Source organism: Calypte anna, chromosome 10 (genome assembly GCF_003957555.1).
Source record: "Calypte anna isolate BGI_N300 chromosome 10, bCalAnn1_v1.p, whole genome shotgun sequence".
In the NCBI taxonomy this organism is placed as follows: Eukaryota; Metazoa; Chordata; class Aves; order Apodiformes; family Trochilidae; genus Calypte; species Calypte anna.
The window spans coordinates 18,731,606-18,754,768 of record NC_044256.1 but is presented as its reverse complement, the minus strand read 5'-3'; the positions used below and the strand labels follow the sequence as shown (position 1 = coordinate 18,754,768).

Here is a 23,163-nt window from a genome sequence, read left to right as displayed (position 1 = left end):
GGCTGCGTGGGTTGAGGTTCCCCCGCGCAGCACCGGCGCGACGCTGACTTCTCCTTTTTCTCTCCCAGATGCAGCAGCTGTTTTATGAAAACTACGAGCAGAACAAAAAGGGCTACATCCGGGACCTGAGGAACAGCAAAATCCACAGAGCCATCACGCTGCACCCCAACAAGAACCCCCCCTACCAGTACAGACTGCACAGCTACATGTTGAGCCGCAAGATCGCGGAGCTGCGGCACCGGACCGTGCAGCTCCACAGGGAAATCGTCCTGATGAGCAAGTACAGCAACACGGAAATCCACAAGGATGATCTGCAGCTGGGGATGCCACCCTCCTTCATGAGATTCCAGCCCCGCCACCGGGAAGAAATCCTGGAGTGGGAATACCTCACAGGCAAGTATTTGTATTCGGGTGCTGACGGGCAGCCCCCTCGGAGAGGGATGGACTCGTCGCAGCGCGAAGCGTTGGATGACATCGTGATGCAGGTCATGGAAATGATCAATGCCAACGCCAAGACCCGGGGCAGGATCATAGATTTCAAGGAAATCCAGTATGGCTATAGGAGGGTAAATCCCCTGTACGGAGCAGAGTACGTCCTGGACTTGTTGCTTCTGTACAAAAAGCACAAGGGGAAGAAGATGACGGTGCCCGTCAGGAGGCACGCGTACCTGCAGCAGACCTTCAGCAAGATCCAGTTCATGGAGCACGAAGAGATGGATGCCAAAGAGCTGGCCAGCAAAATCAACCAGGATTCTGGCTCTTTGTCTTTCCTCTCCAACTCGCTGAAGATGTTCGTTCCCTTCCAGCTCAGCCGATCAAAAGCGGAGAGGAAGGAACTCAAAGACAAGAAGATCAACATCCTGATGCCTCTCTCCGGGCGTTTTGACATGTTTGCCAGGTTCATGGGGAATTTTGAGAAGACCTGCCTCATTCCAAACCAGAACGTCAAGCTGGTGGTCCTGCTTTTCAATTCCAACTCCAACCCTGACAAGGCGAAGCAGATCGAGCTGATGAGAGATTACCACTCCAAGTACCCCAAGGCTGACATGCAGGTCTTACCAGTGTCAGGGGAGTTCTCCAGGGCACTGGCTCTGGAAGTTGGATCTTCTCAGTTCCAGAATGAGTCTTTGCTTTTCTTCTGCGACGTTGACTTGGTGTTCACCACGGAATTCCTCCAGAGGTGTAGAGCCAACACAGTTTTGGGTCAACAAGTCTACTTTCCCATCATTTTTAGCCAGTACGATCCAAAGATTGTTTATAGTGGAAAGGTTCCTAGTGACAATCATTTTGCTTTCACCCAGAAAACAGGTTTCTGGAGGAACTATGGCTTTGGTATTACCTGTATTTACAAGGGTGACCTTATTCGTGCAGGTGGCTTTGATGTCTCCATCCAAGGCTGGGGCCTTGAAGACGTTGACCTATTTAACAAAGTCATTCAAGCTGGCTTAAAAACTTTCCGAAGCCAAGAAATTGGAGTAGTCCATGTGCATCACCCTGTTTTTTGTGACCCTAATCTTGATCCAAAACAATATAAAATGTGCTTGGGGTCCAAAGCTTCAACTTATGGGTCCACACAGCAGCTGGCTGAAATATGGTTTGAAAAAAATGACCCAAATTTTGGGAAAAGCAGCAATACCAATGACTCGGTGAGGACAGCCTAATGTCCAGCTATGCTGGAAAAGACTTTTTTTTTAATTATCTAATTTATTTTTGGGAAAACGTTTTTTGATAATTCACTTTTAAAAGACCACACAGGATATATTTTAGAAATCATCCTTGTTTTCTTATAAAGCTCTCGTTTTGGCGAAGAACAAGGCCGTTGGGTTTTTGTTGTTGCTGTTGTTGTTGTGGGGTTTTTTTTGGTTTTTTTTTTTTGGTTTTTGAACAAAACTGTGATCAACATTTGCCTTCAAACAAACAAGCAGACAAATTGGTTTAGGAGTTAATCAGCATAAAACCTGACTTGAATTAGAATTTCCTCCTGAACAGAAAGTTGGTTTCCTACCTTTCCCGCTGCTGTCGTCGTTGCTGGGATTCTGCCCATCCAGACCTGAGCATGCAACCCAAGTGACAAAAGCTCTGTGTTGAAATAGTTTTTTTGGGACTGCTCCCATGCAAAGATTCTGCTGCTTTTCTTGAGGAGAGCCCTTGGTTTGGTTTTGTTTGGTGTTTTGTTTTGTTTTTAATTGCATGAGAACAAACCCGGTCGGTTTGGCAGTGCAAAGGGTATTATTAATCACAGGAGGTTTCGTTGGGTTTTGGTGTTTTTGTATTTTTTTTTTTCCCCCCAAATGGCTGATTATTTCTGTTTAAATATACACTCCCACTGATCATGGCCAGGTGGCTTCAAGGGAGGGAAGAAAGTAAGCACAACCTCTTGGCTAAACTGCTCCGTGTAGAAATCAGTCTGGTTTTTTTAATTATTATTATTATTATTTTAATTTTATTTGATGTATTCAGAATCTGTGGTGGGTTCTGTGTGTTCCCCTCGCCTGCTGTCCTGTGTAGAGCCCAAGAGATGTGATCAAAAAAACCCTGAAGCAGAAGGAGGGAGGGGAAGTGAGGGGAAGGTGAATCTCCTGCAGCCCAGCGACAGCACACAAGGAACAATTGGAGATCCCTAAAGAGAACTTCACAAAAACAAATCTCCTGTACTGAGTGTTCTGCACCTGATTGCTTTGATTTTGTTCAGTCAGTGATGTGATGTTCATGGGAACAACTATTACATTTGATTACTAGTTTTGTTTGGGATTATTTTTTTTTTCCTGTATCTGATAGACCGTTAATTTATTTAATATCCATTGGCTTAGGTTCTTGACCTTTCCTTGAATATCTGTTAGTCATTTTAATATTTTATATATATATATATGTGTGTGTAAATATATATATATATATTAGGAATGTATTGCATCTTCTCACTGATAAGGTAGTGTACATCATACTTGCAGTAAATGATCTCCAAAGATTACTTTCTAAAAATATTTTTTCATGAATCTTTTTTTTTCTTTTTTTTTTTTTTTCCAAATTTCTTTTTAACATTTTTGGGAATGGCTTCAGTAAACTTAATTTTTTTCAGTGTTCTGAGAGGAACTGGGGATGGGGAGGCCAAATGCAAGGAAAGCATGATCCCTGTGAGTTAACACCTAGCAAGGCAAGAGAACAGGAAAGAAACAAAGTGCCTTAAAGCCAGAAAGGAAACCCTTTACACTGAGACTTAGTGAATGGACATTGTTGTTGAAGTAGATGATCTGTTGGACCTTCCTACCTGTAAATATCTCACTCAGCAGAAACAGAAAATAAAACCCAGCCAACAATATATTTTTCTATCGACTCCTCCAGCACCGTTTCGTCTCATTGCTCCCAGTCCCACTTCTGCTCTTTGGGAAGTGGAGAGCAGGGAAGGAATGGATTAAAACTGATGCTTAGGTGGTTGCCATGTTTGAAGGGATCTTACAGAGTAATTGCTCTTCCAGTAGAAGAAACAACCATTGTTTACACGTGTATGGAGCATGAACTGCAGCTCGTGTAGAGTCGATGTCTTGTAATGCTCATCGGTTTTTTTGGTGACAGCCCCAAGGATGTTGGTACTTGGATGGATTCAGTGCATGGAAAAATCTTTTCTCTTTTCCTTTTTTTTTTTTTTCTTTTTTTTTTTTTTTTTTTTTCCTTTTCCTTTTTAATTTTTCTTTTCCTTTTTCTTAAGACTTGCTTCTAAGATGCAATAAAGATTTTTTATTTGCAACTGGAGCTCCTCAGTCGTCTGCCTCGGTCCGTGTCTTCTCACACAGCGTGAAGGTGAAGCACTTTGGGGAAGTCCAGGGGCAAAGATCTCCCTTCTTACAAAGGGTTTGGACTCTGTCTGGTGCTTTTGGCCTGGAATAAACTTCATGCCACGTCCCTTGGCTCTGGGGGAAGGGAAAACATCAGCAGCAGCCTCAGGTGTGTATTCCCAGATCATCACTGCTGAGCTGGGGTGGCTGATTGTCTCTAGCAGAGGGTTTTGCCTTTTTCCTCATGAAAAGATTAAAAGTGCTTCTGCTGACTGAAAACATCCATAACCCTACGTTTAAAATGCACAGGGCTGAGTATTTAATATTTAGTAAAAATAATTATTACGTGGGCCGAGCTCTTCTAATAACTCTGACAGCTTTATCATAGTTGTTCTGTAGTGGTGTGAGGCTTTGATAGCAATTAATTCCTAAAGGGAGAACCTTAGGGATCACAGATGTGTTTCTTCACAGTGTGGGGGGAAAAAAAACACCAAAAAAAAAAAAACCCCAAAAACCTAGAATTTGTGACTGCAGAATAGGGCTTGAAGAATATGAACCCTAAAGAGCAATACCAAAAGACAAGAGGGGGGGAAAAGTCTTGTACTTATGCTGTATATTAACATTTATGATTAGGAAGGCTTTTTCTTAGCCCATAGCAGCTGGCAAAAGCAAAATGCATGGGAATGGAAAAAGCAGTTTAATGAAAAGCACCCATCTGGTATTGGGTTTATTTTTTTCCTGCAGTTAACCAAATCTCTCCAAGCTGAATTTGCAGGCAACTCTTGAGGCCCTGCATCTTAACTGACCTCGTGTTTTATGGACTCACAGCTTCAGAGATGTTACATTTTTAATTATATCAGTCTCTGATAAGCCTACCCTTAGAAACCCATTTTATATTAAAATCAGCTGGTTTTGCTGCCCGAGCTCTAAGGAGCTGGAACAGGTGGAAGCAAGTGCTAAGATGAAATGAATGTCCCCAGGGGTTGTCCCCAAGCAGCTGCTCAGCTCTGGGGAGGGTTGTCACCTGCAGAGATGGAGCTGATGGACAGGATGGGTTGAGATGAACATCAGGAGGGATCTGCAAAGGCAGCTGAAGCTTCCCTTGGTCCTTTCTCCTTGGTGGGGATGTTTGTGGGGTAGGTTGGAGTCCCATGGGCTGTCAGGGGGAATGGCCAAACCACCGTGAGCCTCAGGCTGAGGAGTCTTGAGGCTGCTCCTGGCTCCTTGTTCACGAACGTTCATCGGTCGCTGGAGTTAAGTTACATGTGAAACTTCAGGGAGAGGCAAGGGGGGAGGGAGGGCTGGATTTATGACTGCTCATTTCTAAAAACCCTTCTCTCCCAGCAGCCAGTTTTGTTGCTGGAGGATTGATGAGGGTGAAAGGAGGCAAAGGAGACTCTGAAAGTGCAGGTCCAGCAGAGCCCTCACCGTGCTTTCGGTGCCCGTCATGCTCCCTGCGACTATTTACAGGTTAAATATTTATGTGTAACTTTGCAGAGTCACAGTCCGTGGAAGGATTTCAAGTTTGGGGCCTTCAGGCACAGTGGGGGTTTATTGCTCTGGGAAAAAAAAAAAAAAAAAAAAAAAGATATACAATCTGTGAGCAGCTCCAGGCTCGGTGCAGCTCCCCTGGCCCTGCCTGGGCGGGCGGTTCCTGTCAGCAGCCTCAGCAAGAAGGTTCCCACTGCCCCCCAGTCTGCTTAGTCTGGGGGTTTGGTGATTTTAACTTGCAAATGATCAGCCTGTCATTCCACACGGGTCCCTGCTAAAAATGCCCAGCTGGCAGAGGCAGCCTCCTGCCAGAGCTTTTTGGGACTGAAAAACTCCTTCACGGTGTTAAAACTGGAGAGCAGGTGGGTGCCTTGCCTGGGGCTCCCAGGTCCCACTGGGTTCCTCCTCCTCTGCTTTGGGATGTGGTGGTTCTGGGCTGGTGGGACACTGCCCACCTTGGGAGCTTTTGAACCCAAAGTTTTTGTAGCCAGGGCTGCAGTCCCTGGCGAGGGATCCGCTGGCAACATCAGTTCCTGCGCCGATTGGGGCAAATCCAGGGGTTTTTGGACCCGATTTCCATCTCCTCCATGGGACATGGAGACTTTCTGGACTCCCCAGCCAAGGCACGTTGAGCTGCAGAGCAGCCACGTCCCACGAGGTTTCCTTCCCCCCAACCCTTTTATGGGATTTCACCCGGCAGCTGCTGCTGCCAAAAGTGCTTTTACTCCTCTCATCCAAACTTCTGCTGACACTTTCCCAGGTGCAAGGAACCCATCCACGTCCTTTCCAAGTTCCAAAACCCATCTCCCCAGCCCTCCTCCAGCCCGGGCATCTCCACCACCTTTTAAATCACCTTTTTGAGGAGGGTGGAAAAAAAAAAATTAACATTAAAAAAAAAAAAAAAGAAAAGAAAAGTAACAGCCCAAACGCAGGGCTGGCAGTGTTTACTTTCACACTTTTAATTCAATAAAAATTGTGACTTTAATTGACCTGAATCAGCTCCAAGATTTCCAGTGCTCAGGGCTTGAGTGTCTGGGAAGTTCGGGGGGGTCCACGCTGTGCAGCTGGGGGTGGGAGGACTCTGCCTGGGTCCTGCTGTGCCTCTTGCTGAGGGGGTCTTTAGAAAAGACAAAAAAGCCACCACCAAAGCCACCACCACCACAGCCACCACCTTGGTGCTTTGTTGACTTTCCAGTAATTGCTGAGCCAAAGGGCATGGTTACAATAATTCACTGATCACTGGGGATCCCCAACAGCCCCAGAGGTGCAGCCTTGGCTGGCTGCCCACTGCCCAAATGGGTTTGCTGTGGTTCCCCTGGGGCTGAGCACCTGCCCCCAGCACCATCCCTGGGCCCATCTTCATTCTCTCCAACTCCACTCCTTGCCTTGATTTCACCCTCATCATCTCCGACCCCATCCCTGGCCACATTTTTATCCTCATTAGTTCCAACTCCATCCCTGGTCCCATTCTCATAATCTTCTCCACCTCCAACCCTATTCCCCACTCCTGGCTTGTCATGAAGTATATAGGACATTTTTTGGGCAAAATTGAGCTGATTTTCACACCCCTGTCACTTCCCACCACCCTGCTGGCCACGACCTGTGTATGGAGCTGTGTCCCAAGCCATCAAAAGCTGGGCAGAAACAAGGACAGAGTTTGCAGAGGGAGACCAGGCAGATTCATTACTTTTCATTTCAAAAATTCAGCACAATTTGGAAAGCCCTGAGCTGACTTGGGACCCTGCTCACTGCAGCCATGAGGGGCATCATCAGCATGGTGGAAACCCAAGGGAAAACCCCTTCTCCAGAGGTCAGACCTCTGGAGGAAGGTTTATTAGGGCTGGAAGATGGTGCTGAAGTGTTTAAAAGTGCAGGAACTCACCCAAATCAGCACCAGTGTGATCATCAGCCCCTGGGGGGATGGGGTGTGGGGATGGGACACCCCCACCCACTCTTGTGGTGGGGGTTAAGCCCAGGAGTCACAAACCTGGAGCTGGGAGCCTCAGCTGGAGCTGGCAGTGCCTGCTGCTGGGGGGCTTTTAGCCCAACCAAACCCCTCCCTCAGAGGCAGCCGTGCTGTGTACAAGGCCCTATTGTCAAAATGGGGAAAAAAAAAAAAAAGCAGCAAAGTCAGGATTAAATTGTACAGAGGAGCCTCTCCAAGGGCTGATTCTTTTCATAGGGATGGGGCCCCACTGTGGGGCACAGCACAGCTCAACCTTCATGTTCCTGGGGTGTCCCCAGGAGGTCCCTGTGCCTGGCACTGGGCTGAGGTGCCCCCCATCTGCCTCCAGCCCCCCTCACCCAGCCCCCAGTGCTTGCAGGTGGAGGAGGACTCACCTATGGGTGTGGGCACCACCCTGCTCCATGCTCTTCAAGCTGCTCTTCCCCATGGAGCAGTTGAGGGAAAGTGGGATGGACACCTCTCTGTGTCACCAGGGAGGTGACACTGTGTGGGCTGGTCCCTGGGGAAGGAGGAGGAGGGTGACAGTTTGACCCAAAGGGGGAATCAGCAGGACCTGAGGCTTGGAGGAACCTGGTGAGGTCCTGCTGCCAGCACAGAGAGTGATGGGGCACAAAATATCAACACTGATGGTGAGAAGCAGCTCCCTGGGGATGCCAGTGCTGAGCTAGGAAGGAAAAGGACCAGGTTGGTCACCCCAGCTGAGCTCTTTGGGAATGGGCCTTTCCTCAGGGCTTTGTGGTGGTTTTTTTTTTTTAAAAATAAAAATCTTGGTATCATTTAGTTTGGTGTTGGTGACAAAGATGAGCTCCTGACCCTGGCAGAGCTCCTGCCCACAGCAAAACAAATCCAGGGCCCTGGTTCAGCCACCACAGCCCCATGCTGCTCCCCATCCCATCACCCCAGCCTGGGGTGAGCTGAGGACAGGCTGGCACCCAAAATAGCCACAATATTTCCTGTCCTTTAAAGTTTGCTTAAAGAAAACTAATTTCCTCTGTCCTCTCAGCAGCAGAATACAAAGCAGACAGCACTGCCCCTCTCCCCAAATCCCTGAAAAGTCACCTGGGTTTGTCCTTGTGCTGACACCCAGCCCTTGGTGCAGTGTGGGATGGGGGGAGCACCCAGCTGGGGTGACAGTGCCCACTTGCCCTCCAGACTTGGCCCTGGGGCATAAGAGGTGGTTTTGCTCTAATATAATAAATTACAGGGTGTTTTTTCTCCATGTTGAATGTAACAGAGAAGGGAAAACAAAACAAAAACAAAAAAAAAGGAAGAAAAACGTTTGAATCACTCACCTCTTGGATAAATGCAGCTGCAAAAATGGTATTCCTAAACCTCAAAAGCCAAAAGAGCCATCAGGGCTGTCAGGCAGGGGGAGCAGAGTTCATGGGGTGTTCTACTGCTTGTGCTGGGCTTTGGGGGCAGCTCAGTGTTAGAGCAAAAGCAAAGGGCAGAAGGAACAGCAGAGTCAGCACCTCCTGCACCTTCACACTCGGGCTGGCTCAGTGCTTCCAGGCACCAGAACTGGGGCAGATGCTCTTGAAAGGATGAGGAAATAAAATCCTGCTTTTAGTTTCTATTCATGCTGCAAAGTTAGAAAAGATGCCTGGATTTGTTGTCCTTCCTATCCCACCATCTGATGTCCAGCTGCTGCTCCTGATGCCCGGAGCATCCCGGCTCCTGCTGCTTCTGGATACGTCAGGAGCCACAGCCCCAGGGATGCTGTGGAGCTGGGACCAGTCAGGGCACCTAATTTTAGGGAGAAACTTTTAATAATGTTAAATTTCCCTTTCTGTGGCTTTCCTTGCAATCAACACAGGCCTCCTGGGGAAGTAATTAATGGCCCCAACACCCACCTCCCTCCCACTGAGGGTGTGGGGAAGGTTAATCCCATTTCAGAGCATCCCTTTCCCTCCCTACTCCAAGCCCTTCCTGGGTGCTCCTGCTGCTCTGAGCTGGGCTGGGGGGAACCTGATGTTAACAAAATAAAATTAAGCTGTTTTCTCTCCTCAGCTGAAGGAATAACCCCTTCCCTCCCTTCCCTCCTTTGGGCCCCTGTTTAGGCTGATTTTTGGAAGCTGAACCCAAAGAGCAAGGACTGGGATACCCACAGCTCTCCAGGTCCAAGCTGGAATCCCCAGCAGCTGGAGCTCTGGCAGCCCCTTGCCCTTGGGATTTTGGGGCTTTTCCTGCCTTTGGTCTTGACTGCCATCCTTTCCCCAGGGATGGGTGCTGGGGATGGATGATGCCCCCTCACCCAAAACTGCCATCAGTCCTGCCAGGAGCAGCACAGGCTTTGCTGGTGGGAGGGTTGGGAATGAGAGTGAGGTCTCAGTTAAAATGCTGGGGGTTGGGGTTTCTTTTTTTTTTTTTAATTTTGTTTTCAATTTCTGGTTATTTCTTTGCCCCTGGGGATTTGTTCCTGCAGCACGTGCACTGCTCACTTAATGGAGCTTTGTGCTAAAGAGGACTCAGGTTTGCTGAAGGGGAGGATTTCTGTCCTGACTGCAGGGCAGCAGCCTTCAGGCTCTCAGTTGCTTTTGGGACCCAATCCCCTGGTTCCCAAGTGGCTTCAGGACAATCTCCCTCCTGGCCCTCCCTGGTGGCAGGGACCTCTCCTGCCATCAGCACGGCGACATTCAAGTCCTCCCACCCTCTTTACCCAACCATCCTGACCTGGTTGTGAGGGTGGCAGCAAGCTGACAGTTTTTGGAGCAGGGACATCCTGGTGTGTCTTGGGGGGTGGGCACAAGGGCCATCTGACCCCTCCTGTGGATAGTGAGGAGCCCATGGGGGGCACAGCCCCACACCAGCTGTGGACACAGCACAGTGCCCAAGATGTTCTGCTCAAGAGGGATGGATGGTAAGGAGCTGCTGTGCCTACTCCAGAGAGCATTTTCTTGAGGAAAACCTGCAAGGCTGAATGAAAGTACAAGCTCTTTAATAGCCTGCTGAGGCTTTAAGGATCACAAAACAATTTGTGTACTTGTAAAAGGGGTCTGGCACTCGGAGAAGGTGACTGTGAGATGGTTACACCCCAGCTCAGGTGATGGGGGTACACAGCAGGTGTGGGGCTACAACAAGACAGGAGGTTGGTGACACAGTTTCAGGGCAAGGCAGTTAATTAGCCCTGACACAGATACAGCTATTTCACAGCTCAGCTTGAGGCAGGATAAGCTCTTGGGCAGCTGTGAAAAATGCATCAAACCACAGCAGAGAAGGGCTGAGCCACCTCCTCCTCATCTCTGAGACAACAGGCAGCAAAGTTTGTCCTGCCAAGAGAGAGCAAACCCATACCTGCTCCATGAGGAGCCACCAGAGGAGCTGCAGGGGGATGGAGAGAGGTGAGGCCAGGTAAGGAGCCAACCTGTGCTTTTAAATCCAATCCCAGCTACTCTCAGCAGGAGGACACACATCTTAATCAACCACTGCAAACCCTGAACACCCTGCAGCTGATGCAGGCATGGGCTGCTTATAAAAAAATTCCACCAACTCGGTGTCATCCTGGGGAGAAATCTGTTTATTACAACAAGATGCACACTGTTTATGAAGAAGGGTTGTTGGGTTGTTGGGTTTTTTTAGCAGCCTGCAACAGAAATGTGAAGCAGAGGGTTAACCTGCCCGTTCGGCCTTGGCCAGCCTTGCCGATGCTCACACAAGTTTCTTGGGGTAGAAATAAAAAGGTCCAAAATTCAAACTGTACAACTTTTTACAGGGTTCTTTGCCAGGCTCCCTTTTTTACACTGCTGTACATGCTTGGGATAACTGAGTGCTGTTGGACTCGGCAGCAATCCATCATCCCAGGCCACTAATGAAGATAAAATAAAAGCTGTGGTGAGCGGAAGCTGAACAGATACACAAGCAAATTAAGCTGATTGTGTTCCCAATACTCCAGAGTGCATTTACCACGAGAAAGAGGAGTGGAACAAAGAGTTTTATATAAACCTTCCTGGTCCCAGGGCTCCCTTCTCTTACACGGAGAAGTAGCTGTCAAACCAAGTGGTTTTGCTTTGTATCAGCTCTATTTACAACTGACTTTGCAGCAGTGCAATTGAACAGCTCACTCCTGGCTGAGGTTGTGCAGCATTATTGGCAGATTGCTCACAGTAACACTGCACCACAACAGCTTTCAGAACCAGAAAGCTTTTTTTTTTTTTTTTAGAACCAGAATTTTTAATTATTTTTTTTTTATAACCAGAAAAGCTTTCAGAACCAGAAACGCAGTGGCCAGCCAGAGCCTCTTGCTGGTTCTTACAGCTGGGTGTCTCTACACCCTTACAACTGGGTGTCTCTACACAGCAGTCACAACAAGGGCTACACCTGGAGGAGCCTCTAACAAACCTGTAGGGATGCAGGCAGCCCAGTTCAGTGCATTCCCCTGGGAAAAGGGGGAAGGAGCCCACAGGGTCCTGCAGGCAGCAAGGACTGAAACATGCTCAGGGCAGAGCCTGCTGAAGTTGAGGGAGCTTTCCTGGCTGACAAGATAAGGCTATGAAAGCAGCAGCCAGGGCATGCTGAAGGTGGGGAAGGAATTGAAAAATGAGGAAAAAGACATTGGAAAAAGTAATGAGCAGAGCTACAGCCACCTCCACCTTCTCTGGCAGTGGGAGCAGGGGAGTGTGTGACAGCCCCTCTGCTGGCTCAGCCCTGCCCTGCTCACACCAGCTTCTTCACTCCCCCAAATCCTTGACAGGGGTCCAGCCCCGGGTCCCCCCAGTGCTCAGTAGCAGCAAACCAGCCCCACGCTGGCCCCACAGCCCCCCTCATCCCCTGCCTTGGTGTCCAGGAGCACTGGGAGCAGGACGTGTCCATCTTCCCTCCAGCCTCGGTCCCCAGTGCCACCAGCACTACCTTCTCTTCCTCAGGCAGGTTTCCAGCCTTCCCAGCTCTTCGTAGGCCTGGTAGAAAACGTCAAAGTCTCTGGCACTCCAGCCCCTCCAGACAGCCAGGCACCACTCCATGTTTTCATTCTCAAAGCAGCACACAACTGTGTCCTTTGCTACCAGAGCAGCATCCACCAGAGCCCTGGGGAAGGAAGAGGAGAGCAGAGAAGGACATCAGAGCAGCTCAGAGCCCACCTGGGAGGCACTGCCTTTCCTTTCCAGTTCCCCAATCTCTTTTTTTTTTTCTAAGCTGCAAATCCTTGAGAAAGGAGAACATAACAAGTGGGGGATCAGAATCTGTGTCATGGCAAACCAAGTGGCTCAGTGACGTGGGAAAAGATCCCTAAGGGAATCCAGGTGCCTGTACGTGCAGGTGGGTGCTTAAGTCTGCTGTGACATTTTGAGGTGGCTGTTAATCTCCTGGTTTGCCAAACCCACTCTCTTTTCTCTGCTGCCAGTTGGGCATTTTCAAACCAGGCCACATCATGGCACAGCTCACAGGGCTGCTGAGAGCCCCTGATGGAGGGCAGCTCTGCCAGCTTAGGGTACCAGCCCCAGGTCTGGACCAGCACACACAGCCACAGCACCCCAGGGACCCCCCCCAGTTACTCCCCAGGCTTGTGCAGGAGGAGTTCTGGGTGCCAGCAGCACACAGCATGTGCTTCCCTTTATGGTCTCTGAGCCAGAGGGCTTGAAGCTGCAGACACCCCAGAGAGAGGTGGCCAGGCAGGTGACACTTGTATCCTTGCAAGGAACATTGTTGGGGTCCTTCTACCACCCCAATAGTAGATGGGGGGAAGACCACCCCCCCAGATTACTGCCCCAGAAAAGCCCCTTGATGGGGAGCCCTGGCAACAAGGGCTGGCTTTGAATTCAAGGTGTCCCTGAGGAGCCAGCCTGTTCTGCACCGGAGTGTCTTGGACGTGCCAGGCACTACTCACTGGCCTTTTTTCTCCTAGGATAGGGCAAGTCAGTGGCCACCATGCCTGAGCCAGCCAGGCAGCAAAGCAGGACAAGCCTGTGACAGCTCTGTCACCTCCCCTCAATTCCACACTTAATTTGGGTCAAGCAAAATCCACCTACCTGTGAACAATAAGAAGCACCCCTGCTTCTGCCTGCCTGATAAAGACACTGGGTCAGCAAGCAGAGGGTCTGGGGGGACCACTTTGATCTCTTGCTGTGTTTGCCCAGAGGTGATAAATGATCATTTCTAATCCTCAGTGCTGCTTAACCTCCATTTGTTTGGACATAAATAGTACAATCCCAGACTGGTATTTAAGTGATCAGCAAGAACACCCCCATCTCTCTCTAGCAGCTATTTATTTACCTGGACTCTCCTTCCCTGTATGAAACATTTGAAATTAATGTATGTAACTGCTCTCCCCTGTGCTCCAGGAGCCTTCCTCAGGCCCGGCACTGCCGGCAGCACAAAGCTGCTCATTTAGAGCCAGGACGTCAACCTGAGCCACGTGAATGCAACCACAGACAGGCACCACGCTCTGCATAAAGACACCTCTTGTTCCTAAGGCAGGGCCTGAGGCTGCCAAGCTCCAGCCATCCCCTGCCAGGTGCCCTCAGAGCCCTGGGAGTCAGCACCAGGCAGGATCAGACCCATGGTTATCGCATCGTGCGGATGGTCCCGATGCTCTCCTTGTGGGAAGGGGTGGGAAGGGGGGGGGGACGTGGTCTCTGTGGCTTTTTGGAGACCAAGCTGTGGTCATGGTGCCTTCCCCTGACCATGAGAGCAAGCACACACCTCCATGTGCAACCAGCCACCACCTCTCCTCCAGCTGGGAGCTCCTCAGATGTTGCTGGAAGCCAAGGAGAAGCAGCTGGGAGCTTCTCAGGTGCTGTTGGAAGCCAAAGAGAAGCTCCTGAGAGCTCTGGAGCCTTCAGAGCCACTGCCCCTCAGCTCCCACCCCCCCAAAAAGTCTCCTTGTTCCCCTGGGGATTGGTGTGATGGGCACTGCCCTGTCAGCCTCACCCATAGGGAGCCAGCTCCCCAGCCTTCAGCACAGCAATCACTCTGCCCCTCTGGGTGCCTGATTCCTTCTCCAGGCCGATAACGATGATGTCCCCTCCTCTCCTAGAAGAGAAATGAGGGAGATGTCACATGTGCTCCACAGCAGAGGATGGTGACAGCTGAGGGAGATCCATGCTGGATATTCCTGCAATCCACACGTACACAACCTTCTGCAGGGAAAGGGGGCACTGACACATCAGAGGGACACCCTGAGTCCAGGACAGTTAAAGCCCCGGTGATGGGCAAACTGGGACCTCATCAGCTCAACAGGAGACAGCAGGATTTGTCAGGATTGTTCCTGAGCGTGGAAGCTGCCTCCTGGTCTTTGTTTCTTCAGTAGGTGGGGAAACAGAGCTTTGAGTCTTACCACCCACCTTTCTCTTCTGTTGAAAGCAACCCTGCAAGACCTGAGGTGTGGCCATTCTACCCAACACCAGATAGCTTTAAAAAGGGGTAGAAAAATCTGTAAGTTCCTAATGATAATTTGACATTCTGAGCAGGTGAATCATACTGGGAATGCAAAAGTTCCTGAATTAGCCTGAGCTAATCTTATTCTCAGCTCAGGAGGGGGATTTGTCAAGTTGCTTTGGTAAGTGACCCACTTACCTGGGGATCCATATGAGGTCTTTCACTGGAAGAATCTTGACAGCTTGGAGCTGCTGAGTGTTGTCACCCCCAGGCATTGCATCGTGATCCAGGGAGGGTTTCAGCTCATGGAACTTGTCAGACTCCTCAAAATCCATGGAGAAAGGTGCACTGGAAGAGCTCATGGGTGAGCTGGGTAGGCTGGAAGGGCACTGGGAGACCCTGTTAGGAGGCGAGGAGGAGTAGGAAGACACAGAGCAGTAATCTGTGAGTGAGTCCTGGTGGTTTAGTATCTGGGTGCCAACCTCTGGGCTGTAGATAATGCTCATGTCCTCCAGGGGATTATTCTCCAGGGTTTTGTGGTTGACAGGTGCTGTGGCTGGGATGGCTGCTGAAGGCTGCTGGATGGTAAACATGTCCCTGAGGGGGCTGCAGTCTCCGCAGAAGTAGCGCGCACAGAGCTGGTAGGTGGTGACGTGATACATCACCAAGAAGTTGCTTTTATTGTCCAGACACCACACCACCTCCTCCCCGTGACACTCTGAGTTGCAGGCAATGGAGATGATCACTGAGGGGGGGCTGAAGGGCTCCAGCCTCCTGCTGATCTCCATTGTGGCACAGTCTATGATGAGGATGCCAGGGCCGTTGCTGTACCAGACCTCCGAGCCGCTGTTGGTCACCTCCATGGCTGTCACGGGGTAGGGGTTCTGCCTGGGGTCATCATCAGAGATGCTGAATTTGGACCTGTTTGCTGTGTGGGAGCACAAGTAGGAGCAGCTGTCCTCTGGGATGCCCTGGGAGACTGAAAACACTGCAACAAGTCCATCTGACAAGCCAGCCAGCACCACATATGAGTTCTGCAAGAAAGACAGCAGATTGACTTCTCCATTTTTTTACTTCTCCACCATACAAGAGGCTCTGGCTGCCTCTCACAACCCTGCCAGTACACTAGGAACTTACCACAAACCACTCAGTGATACCAGCAACATAAAAAGAAGTCTCTACCTAGAAGCTGCTGCAGAGCCATCCTCCTCTCACCCAGTATTACCTCTCTCTTTACTGTCAAGGGAGGACAGACTGACCTGGCAGCCTGCCCCCAAGGTTAACAAATTCAAGGTGGAGTATGTTCAGAGACAACCATCATGGGCTCAAGAATCCAGCTGCAGAAACCCAGCTTGCTTCCAAAGTGGAGTAAAGCTGTTGCTATCAGTGTAGGCAGGAGACGAAGGGAAGAAATGCAGTTAAAAGGCTGTTCAGCCTGAAGAAGAGGAGGCTCAGGGGAGACTTCATTGCTGTCTACAACTACCTGAAAGGAGGCTGTAGCGAGGTGGGAACTGGACTCTTTTCACAGACGACTTTCAACAAGACAAGAGGACACAGTCTTAAGTTGTGCCAGGGGAGGTTTAGGTTAGATATTAGAAAGAATTTCTTCACGGAGAGGGTGATCAGGCTATGGAATGGACTGCCCGGTGAGGTGGTAGATTCTCCGTCCCTGGAGACATTTAAAAAAAGACTGGATGTGGCACTCAGTGCCATGGTCTAGCAACTGCTCCGGTGGGTCAAGGGTTGGACTAGATGATCTCTGAGGTCCCTTCCAACCCGGCTAATTCTATGATTCTATGATTCTATGAAAAGGGAAAGAGAAGGAGGTGAGACTCCTGCAAACTGGAGCAGCCATGATGGCTCTGCATCCCATCTATGTTGCTTTGGCAGCACTGCTCCTCCTCCCAGGGACATGCTCTGGATCTGGGATCCCTGGCAGCTCAGAGACATCCCAAAGAAGGGCACAGAAGCAGCAGCAGCTCAGTGATGAATAATTCTGCAGGTAGAGTTTAAAACCTGCCCCTAAATGCACAGACGTGTTTGCTGTGGGAGCCAGGGCCAGCACTGAGCTGCAGCAATGGACATGGTCACGTCCCATGGACAGAAGCCCATGAGAAGGCCATGGTTCACCAGATCTCCAGCTCATCACTGCAGTGCAAAATGCTGTTTAACAGCCTGGGAAATGGATCTCTTGGGAATAAAACTCCCCATGACCTTGGGTCTGTACCAGAAACTCCCCCATCTGTGAAGCTGATAAAACAATACCTGTCTCAAGGGCCATTCTATTTCCTCCCTGTGGAGCAATAAATTCTAAAAAAACACCCTTTGCCCAGGGCTTTTTTTTTTTTTTCTGTTGTTACAATCTGGCTGAACTAAGCAAAGTGAAATGAACAGAACCAGACTGAGCCCTGCCAGCTGAACCAACACAACCTCACCCCTCAGAGCCTGGTGTGGAGGGGATCTTTGCCTCCTTATGTGCCCACGATGCTGCCAGACAGGACAGGGACTTGGTGTCACCCCTTGCTGCTCCTAAAGGAAGGGAAAATTTGTACCCTCCCAGGGATCTCAGCTGTGCATGATAGCTCCCAGGCTGCTTTGACTTGTGGAGACCAAACTCAGTGTCTTGAATTGCTGGCTGACAGTGAGGGGCAGATAGCAGAGGGGTAAGGATTAGTTTAACTGATAGCACTGTTAGCAAGGCTCCTTAAGAGTGTTGGAGAAAAAGATCCTCTCTGCACACAAAGTATGAGTAAGACCCCCAGAGTGCTGAGTATGAGTAATCCAAAGCATGGCAGGACTTGACTGTAATGGGAAAAACCAGGGAAGCAAGTGGAAAGTTGTGAAATGGGACTTGGATTTTAACTCAGTCCAGTCTCAATTCTCTAACTACTAATTAAACAAACAAAAAAACACAACACCCAAATGTCCTCGCAGTGGTCAGTGCCATGTTCCTGCTGCCATGTGGATCTGGTGCAAAAGGCTCCTGGATATGGGTTTGCCAGGGAGTTGCATCAGTAGGTTGGAACATGGCAAGATGGCTTTGCACAAGCTGGGGCTTGGGTTACTTTTTTCCTTTGGAAAGGAGTTCAGTTATTTAAAAAAGAGTAAAACAAAGCAGAACAACCCACTTTTCTCCAGTGAAAATGGTCCAACGTCTTGCAGTCCAAATGAGCCTGCACACTAGGTATTTCTTACTAAAAGTGGAAAATTTAAATTGAAATGGGAACATCTGAAATTAACCCCAATGTGGGGACGTCAGCCTGAACTGCTCCCACCATGACACGGGACACAAAGTGTTCAGAGATAGCTACAGTTTTGTGTCACTTCACTGGAAAATGTTCAGTTATCCAAGCACAGTCTTTACAAAAAATATTTTGATTCCTTTGATTCTGCTACTGCAGACCTGAATCCAGAGTTCCTTTTAGGCCAAACTTCCCTGGCAGCGGGCACTGTAATGGGGCAAAGCTGGGACAGGGACTCCAACCCAGCTTTACTGGTAGTGCCCACTCTGCCCACTCCAATCCCAGGCTGACTGGAACACCACAAAAGCAAATCTAGAAGATATTTTGTGTTTTGGGGCAACACTCAAAGCCTTGACTCTCAGGACCTATTTCTATCCAGCCCCTCTTGTTCTCCATTAAGGAAAAGAGGAGCAGGAACTCAAGGGCTAAGAAAAGCTCTCAACCTACCCTCCCTCACCTGATCCAGATGAGGGATTTGACCCATTTCACAGCAGATGATGACAAAGGCCACCCCCAGGTGCCACCCAACGCACCGAGCTCCACGAGGTGCCAGACACAGGCGGGCAGCGAGGCCAAACTCTCCAAATCTGGGTATTCCAGCAGTGACCAAAGGCAGGCAGGGAGGGCAGCAGCCTCCAGAAACCTTAAGTAACTTTCTCAGAATTCATTTTCAACATTTGGGCTCCACCAAGAGCCAACAAAAACACGCAAGCAACAAAACTGCATTTGAAGCCTCCCTCCTGCCAGCAGCCCTGCTGTGCCAGGGAGGAGGATGGGGGCCGTGCTGGCGTGAGATGTGCAGAGGATGAGGGGGCTGCAGAACCCCTGTCCTCATAGTTAAGGACAGAAGGAGGCTCAGAGCCACCAGGGTGGCTGCTGTGAGCAAGGTCAAAAAGAAAAATACAGCCCCCACCACCAGGGTCACCTCCTCCTCCGTGGTGCTGGGCTGGCAGGGTTGGCAGGGAGCGCGGCGGGGCTGGCTGCAGCCTTTAAATGCAGCTTTTGTTTTTGGGTGTTCCAGGTTTCTGCAAGAGGCCAGAGGTTTGCACCCATTCACATTTCTCTCTCTCTCTTTCTCTCTCTCTCAGCACCTCTTTGCAAGAATGCTGCAAAGCAGTTCAGAAAGCACCTCGTTTTGTTCTTATTAACCTGGTTGCGTTATTGGTTGGTTTGTTGTTCATTGGGGTTTTTTTATTTTTAAAGGAAATTTACTGCAAATTTTATTGTTTGCCAAAAACAATGATACTGGTGACAGTAAGCACGCAACAAAAGAAAGCTTAAATTGTACAAGACTTTTCCCTGGCGGGTGAGTTTTGGATTCTGGGCCCCTTTCTGCTGCTTTTAAATTTCCATGATGCTTCCTTTGGATGAGAAACCAAGTTTTGGAAACTATTTCTTTTGGATCAGTCTTCCCAAGGCAGTCATAAAGAATTCCCCTTTCCAGCAACATCCCTCGGCAATTCTCTGCCTGTTAGTTACCTCACATCTCATCAGCTCAGGGCTTCCTTCCCAGGGAAATGCAACCAATTCTCTTCTCCCCTGGACAACAGTGACTAATGTGATAACTCTGATCACTGTGCAGAGAGTTTGACAAGTGTAAGCTTTCCACTTAGCTTTTTTGGAGGGACTGGCTGCTGTGAAAAAAAGGGTTTTGCTTCTTGCCAGCCTGGTCTGCACATCCCTGTGGCTGCTGCTCTCTGGCTATTTCACTGCCAAACTCATTCATAGAAAGGAGAGAGGAAAATATAAAGCCAATAAACTAAGGAGTGCACCAAAGGGAGGTGGATTTCTGGAAGGTTGGGTAGGGTCGAGGGAGGAAGGGAGGTGTCTAGACTCAATATTACTATTGTAGAGCCTGGCATTATTTATGACATTTTCTAGGCAAGCCACAAACTGAAAATAGAAACCAGGAGACATAAAGCCACTCGTAACCTCTGAGGAATGGCTTTGCAAGCTATAGGACAGTGGAAAAGCTGAAAGTGAAAGACACATTTGACTGTCCTGGACAAAACCTCAGGCAGCATGAAAAAGAAATTTGCCCTGCACATCAGAAATGAAACTGCACAGTGGAGAAACACTGCAGGTCTGGGAGCCAAAGCAAGCTGACAGATGCAGCCCTCCCGGCGGCTGAAATTCATCCCTGTGCCAACTTTCAAGCCATGCCCTACTTTAGTCTTACTTACACCATGTTTGGAAGTCAAGCAGTACACCTTACGCTAACCATCTGCCTCAGATTCAGTTTGCAGGGAAGCCACAGCTCGAGCAAAGGAGCCAGAAATGGACAACAGGGCAGAAGAAGCGCGTGGTATAAACCAGCTCCGCTCTCCATCTGAGAGCTGCTCCCCCTCGAGCTGAGACACAAACCAGTCTGCTGGCATTTACAAAAACTACACAGCTACCAATAATGTTGGAACATAATTATATGTTTTCACTTGAGGTGGCTGTAAGCAAACCGGAGGTAATTTAGCCCCAAAACAGTTTTTATACATCTCCCAACACTTACCCGCAATAGGCAGTTATGTCAGATTTCTCTTGCCAGTGACTGGACGTTAGCAACTCCAGAACTAGACATGCAGTATTTAACCTCTGTTATTGCCCATAAGAAGCAGTCCTTGGACTCTCTGCATTATCTATGGGTTCACATTCAAAACCAAAAAGAAGTGCAGCTGAGCCTAGATAATATTTAAAGATAATTGTGTGCCCAAATGACAGCGTGTGCACACAGCAGGAAAGGAGCGGGTACTGGAGCTAGGATACACTCCAGTCCTGTATTAGCAGCTAACAAATCTCTCTTCTAATTATTGTTTCTCTACTGGGCTTGATCAGCCTAAACTCTGTCTTCCAGTGATGTGGAAACTCAGTTGGAAAACTTCCTTGCAGAGGAATTTGATCTATTTTGACTATTTTTCCAGCAGGCTTGGAAGTGCCAGCTTTGGTCCCCTGACTCAGGTTCTTGCCCACACCTCTGTCTTCTGGCAAAGGCACAAAGACCTAGAAACCTTCTCCTTGCACTGCCAAAATGTTCCTGGGCATTGCAAAGTCCTTCAACACCAGCTAGTGACAAGCTGGGCAAATTTTGGCAGGTTGGCCTGGCAGCAGATGGCTAAGTCTCACTTCATGCCCCTTTTCCTTTAGGTTCCTCCTTACCTTTTTGACAGCAGGCATTACTAGAAAGCAGCTCACAGTAGAAGGAGTGTCTAAACCCTTCAGTGGAGTCTTCAGAGGACACATGCCCTGCAGCCCATACACTGAAATCTTCTGGTCCTGTAAAAAAGCACATAAAATTCTATTTAAATTTCATTAAACCTCCACACTTTCCGTATTTTGATACCTGTACAAGATAAATTTGGTTTCAAAACCCACTTTATTTTTCAATAGCCAGCCTGGATTTCTCTGCTTTCCCTGGAGAGCATTTGCTTTGTCTGCAGGTTGAAAGCAGGTACTGCCCAGAATGAGTACCAGATATATGGATTATCCAAAAGCCACCAAAATCCCCACATTTAAAAATTCTTGCAAAATTAAAGGACAGGTGTAGCCTGCCCCCCCAGCCCCAACAAATCCCAAACTTGTCAGGGGAATTGAAACCTGATATATGTCATTTTACATTTCTCTTTTAATTCAAGAAAAACCAGTATTACATTGTATGCTCTGCATCTCATAAATCTACTAAGCTGACACGGAGCACCCAGTTTGGGGAGTAGCACCACACTTCAGTTTGATAAAAAAGTGGATATAAATGGATATAAAATGCTTTAAGGTTTCTGAATTGCATTTTTTCTATACTTTTTAAAATTAAAAAGTAGGAATATTTCAACTTCACCTTAATTTGGGAATAGAACAAGTCAAAAAACCCTGTTTTCATACACTTAAAAGAAGATCTGTACTCTCTCACTCAGTTCCAGCATCCACACTAGGGCAGGGTCAATGAACCAACTCCAATTATTTATACAGCAAACATGGCCTTTTTTCCCCCCGTTCTAAAACACTGACCCTCAGGAACATTTTGGTTTGTTTCAGCTATTTTTTGTTTGCCTGGTGACACAGGATTGTGTCAGAACTGGCTGACAGTTACCACAACCCTTTCTGATGGGCAGACAGGAGTATTTTTGAATGCTCCATCAGCCATGCTCTCTCACTCTTTATCTTTTTGACCCATGGTTTTCCCTGGCAAACACAAAACTTGGGTACCCATTTCCCACCAACTTTCAAATCCCTCTGGCTTCTTTTAAAACCCCACCCTTAAAGGCATGGTTTCTTTCACTGCTTCCCTTTATCACTTACAGATAAGGACATTTCCCAGATGAAACCCTGGGGACAGATAAGCTGCAAGCTGGAAGGTTTCACCTGGGAAAGTCAAGGTTCCCACGATGGCTTGGAACACCAGGAGGCACAACCTGGGATTTAGGGATCAGCTAAGTAATAGGGAGGAACAACACACCTGGAGACAAAGTCACACTGGTGCCCATTGTCTCAAGCACCCTGAGCTTTATTAATTTAACAGCCTCTTTATCTTTGTTTGTGTCTCTAAAAAGGTCCCCCTTGAGTGGGGCACTGAGGCAACACTCACCTCTGTGGCAGCCCAGAGAGCATTCTGCAACTTTAATTGGCAGCAAAGCTTCAGGCCTGGGCAGCTCATCCTCTCCACTTCTATGACTCCTTTCTCTGGATTCACCACTGTGTAGTTTCTGAAAGGAGCAAAATAACAATTTCTTGCAGCCACTGTTCAGCCTGCAAGTGGGACTTGGCACTTTTGGCTGAGCCTTAATGTGATTGTCCAGGTCTGGACCATGCTGCAAGGATCTCCACCAAATCTTCATCACAAAGGAAGAGAATTACAGCCCTGCCACAGCACTTCCTTGGATTTAAACTCAGTTGTCTGACTTTGTATGGAGATGGATGAGGAGAACTTACATGGTCTGGTAGTATAATTCAGCTGTGAGAGAAACTGCTCCAGATGAAGAGCAGTAATTAATAGCAGGGAGGTCTCAGCCCATCTTGCCCATTGGGGTCTCAAGAGAAACTGTGCCTGTTCCCTGCCACAGCATTTTCTGGCTTCATTATTTATTCTAGTGCATAAACAAGAGAGCATGATTCTTCCAAATGAGAGCAAAGATTTACAAGCTGATAAAATATAACTATGACTAATTAATGCTTTTGTAACTAAAAGGATTTTGTTTGTTTGGGGGTTGGGAAAGTTTACTGGGTTTGGGTGTTTGAACAATAAGTGGATATTCCCATCCACATCTGTGAGGCCCAGATGTTTTACCAACTGTGGCACAAGCATCTACACATCCTGAAATCTGTCCCATATAAGTAATTTGTTATTCAGTGGTCTCCAGCAAGTGGATTGTCCGGTCAGGAAGCAGATTCACTGAGATATATT

The 23,163-nt window shown here is 48.5% G+C and overlaps 2 protein-coding genes and 1 long non-coding RNA gene across 3 annotated transcripts in view; 1 reads left to right on the top strand and 2 right to left on the bottom strand.

Moving 5' to 3' along the window:
* The window catches only part of CHSY1 (chondroitin sulfate synthase 1), a 74,760-nt gene extending 71,018 nt beyond the window's left edge, over positions 1-3,742 (top strand). The window contains exon 3 of the mRNA XM_030456860.1: positions 69-3,742. Coding sequence (XP_030312720.1) covers positions 69-1,661 — 1,593 coding nt within the window. The 3' untranslated portion in view covers positions 1,662-3,742. The remainder of the gene's footprint in view (positions 1-68) is intronic.
* Positions 3,232-7,194, bottom strand: LOC115598821. The gene is made up of 3 exons (XR_003987950.1): positions 7,144-7,194; positions 6,252-6,378; positions 3,232-5,329 (listed from the first exon to the last, which is right to left on the bottom strand). It is a non-coding gene; the product is annotated as an uncharacterized LOC115598821 (long non-coding RNA).
* Positions 7,195-10,726: 3,532 nt separating this feature from the next.
* Positions 10,727-23,163, bottom strand: part of LRRK1 (leucine rich repeat kinase 1) — a 76,238-nt gene continuing 63,801 nt past the window's right edge. The window contains exons 30-34 of the mRNA XM_030457317.1: positions 22,348-22,465; positions 20,928-21,044; positions 14,737-15,572; positions 14,092-14,193; positions 10,727-12,249 (exon numbers count right to left, since the gene is read on the bottom strand). Of these exons, the coding sequence (XP_030313177.1) occupies positions 12,072-12,249; positions 14,092-14,193; positions 14,737-15,572; positions 20,928-21,044; positions 22,348-22,465 (1,351 nt within the window). The 3' untranslated portion in view covers positions 10,727-12,071. The remainder of the gene's footprint in view (positions 12,250-14,091; positions 14,194-14,736; positions 15,573-20,927; positions 21,045-22,347; positions 22,466-23,163) is intronic.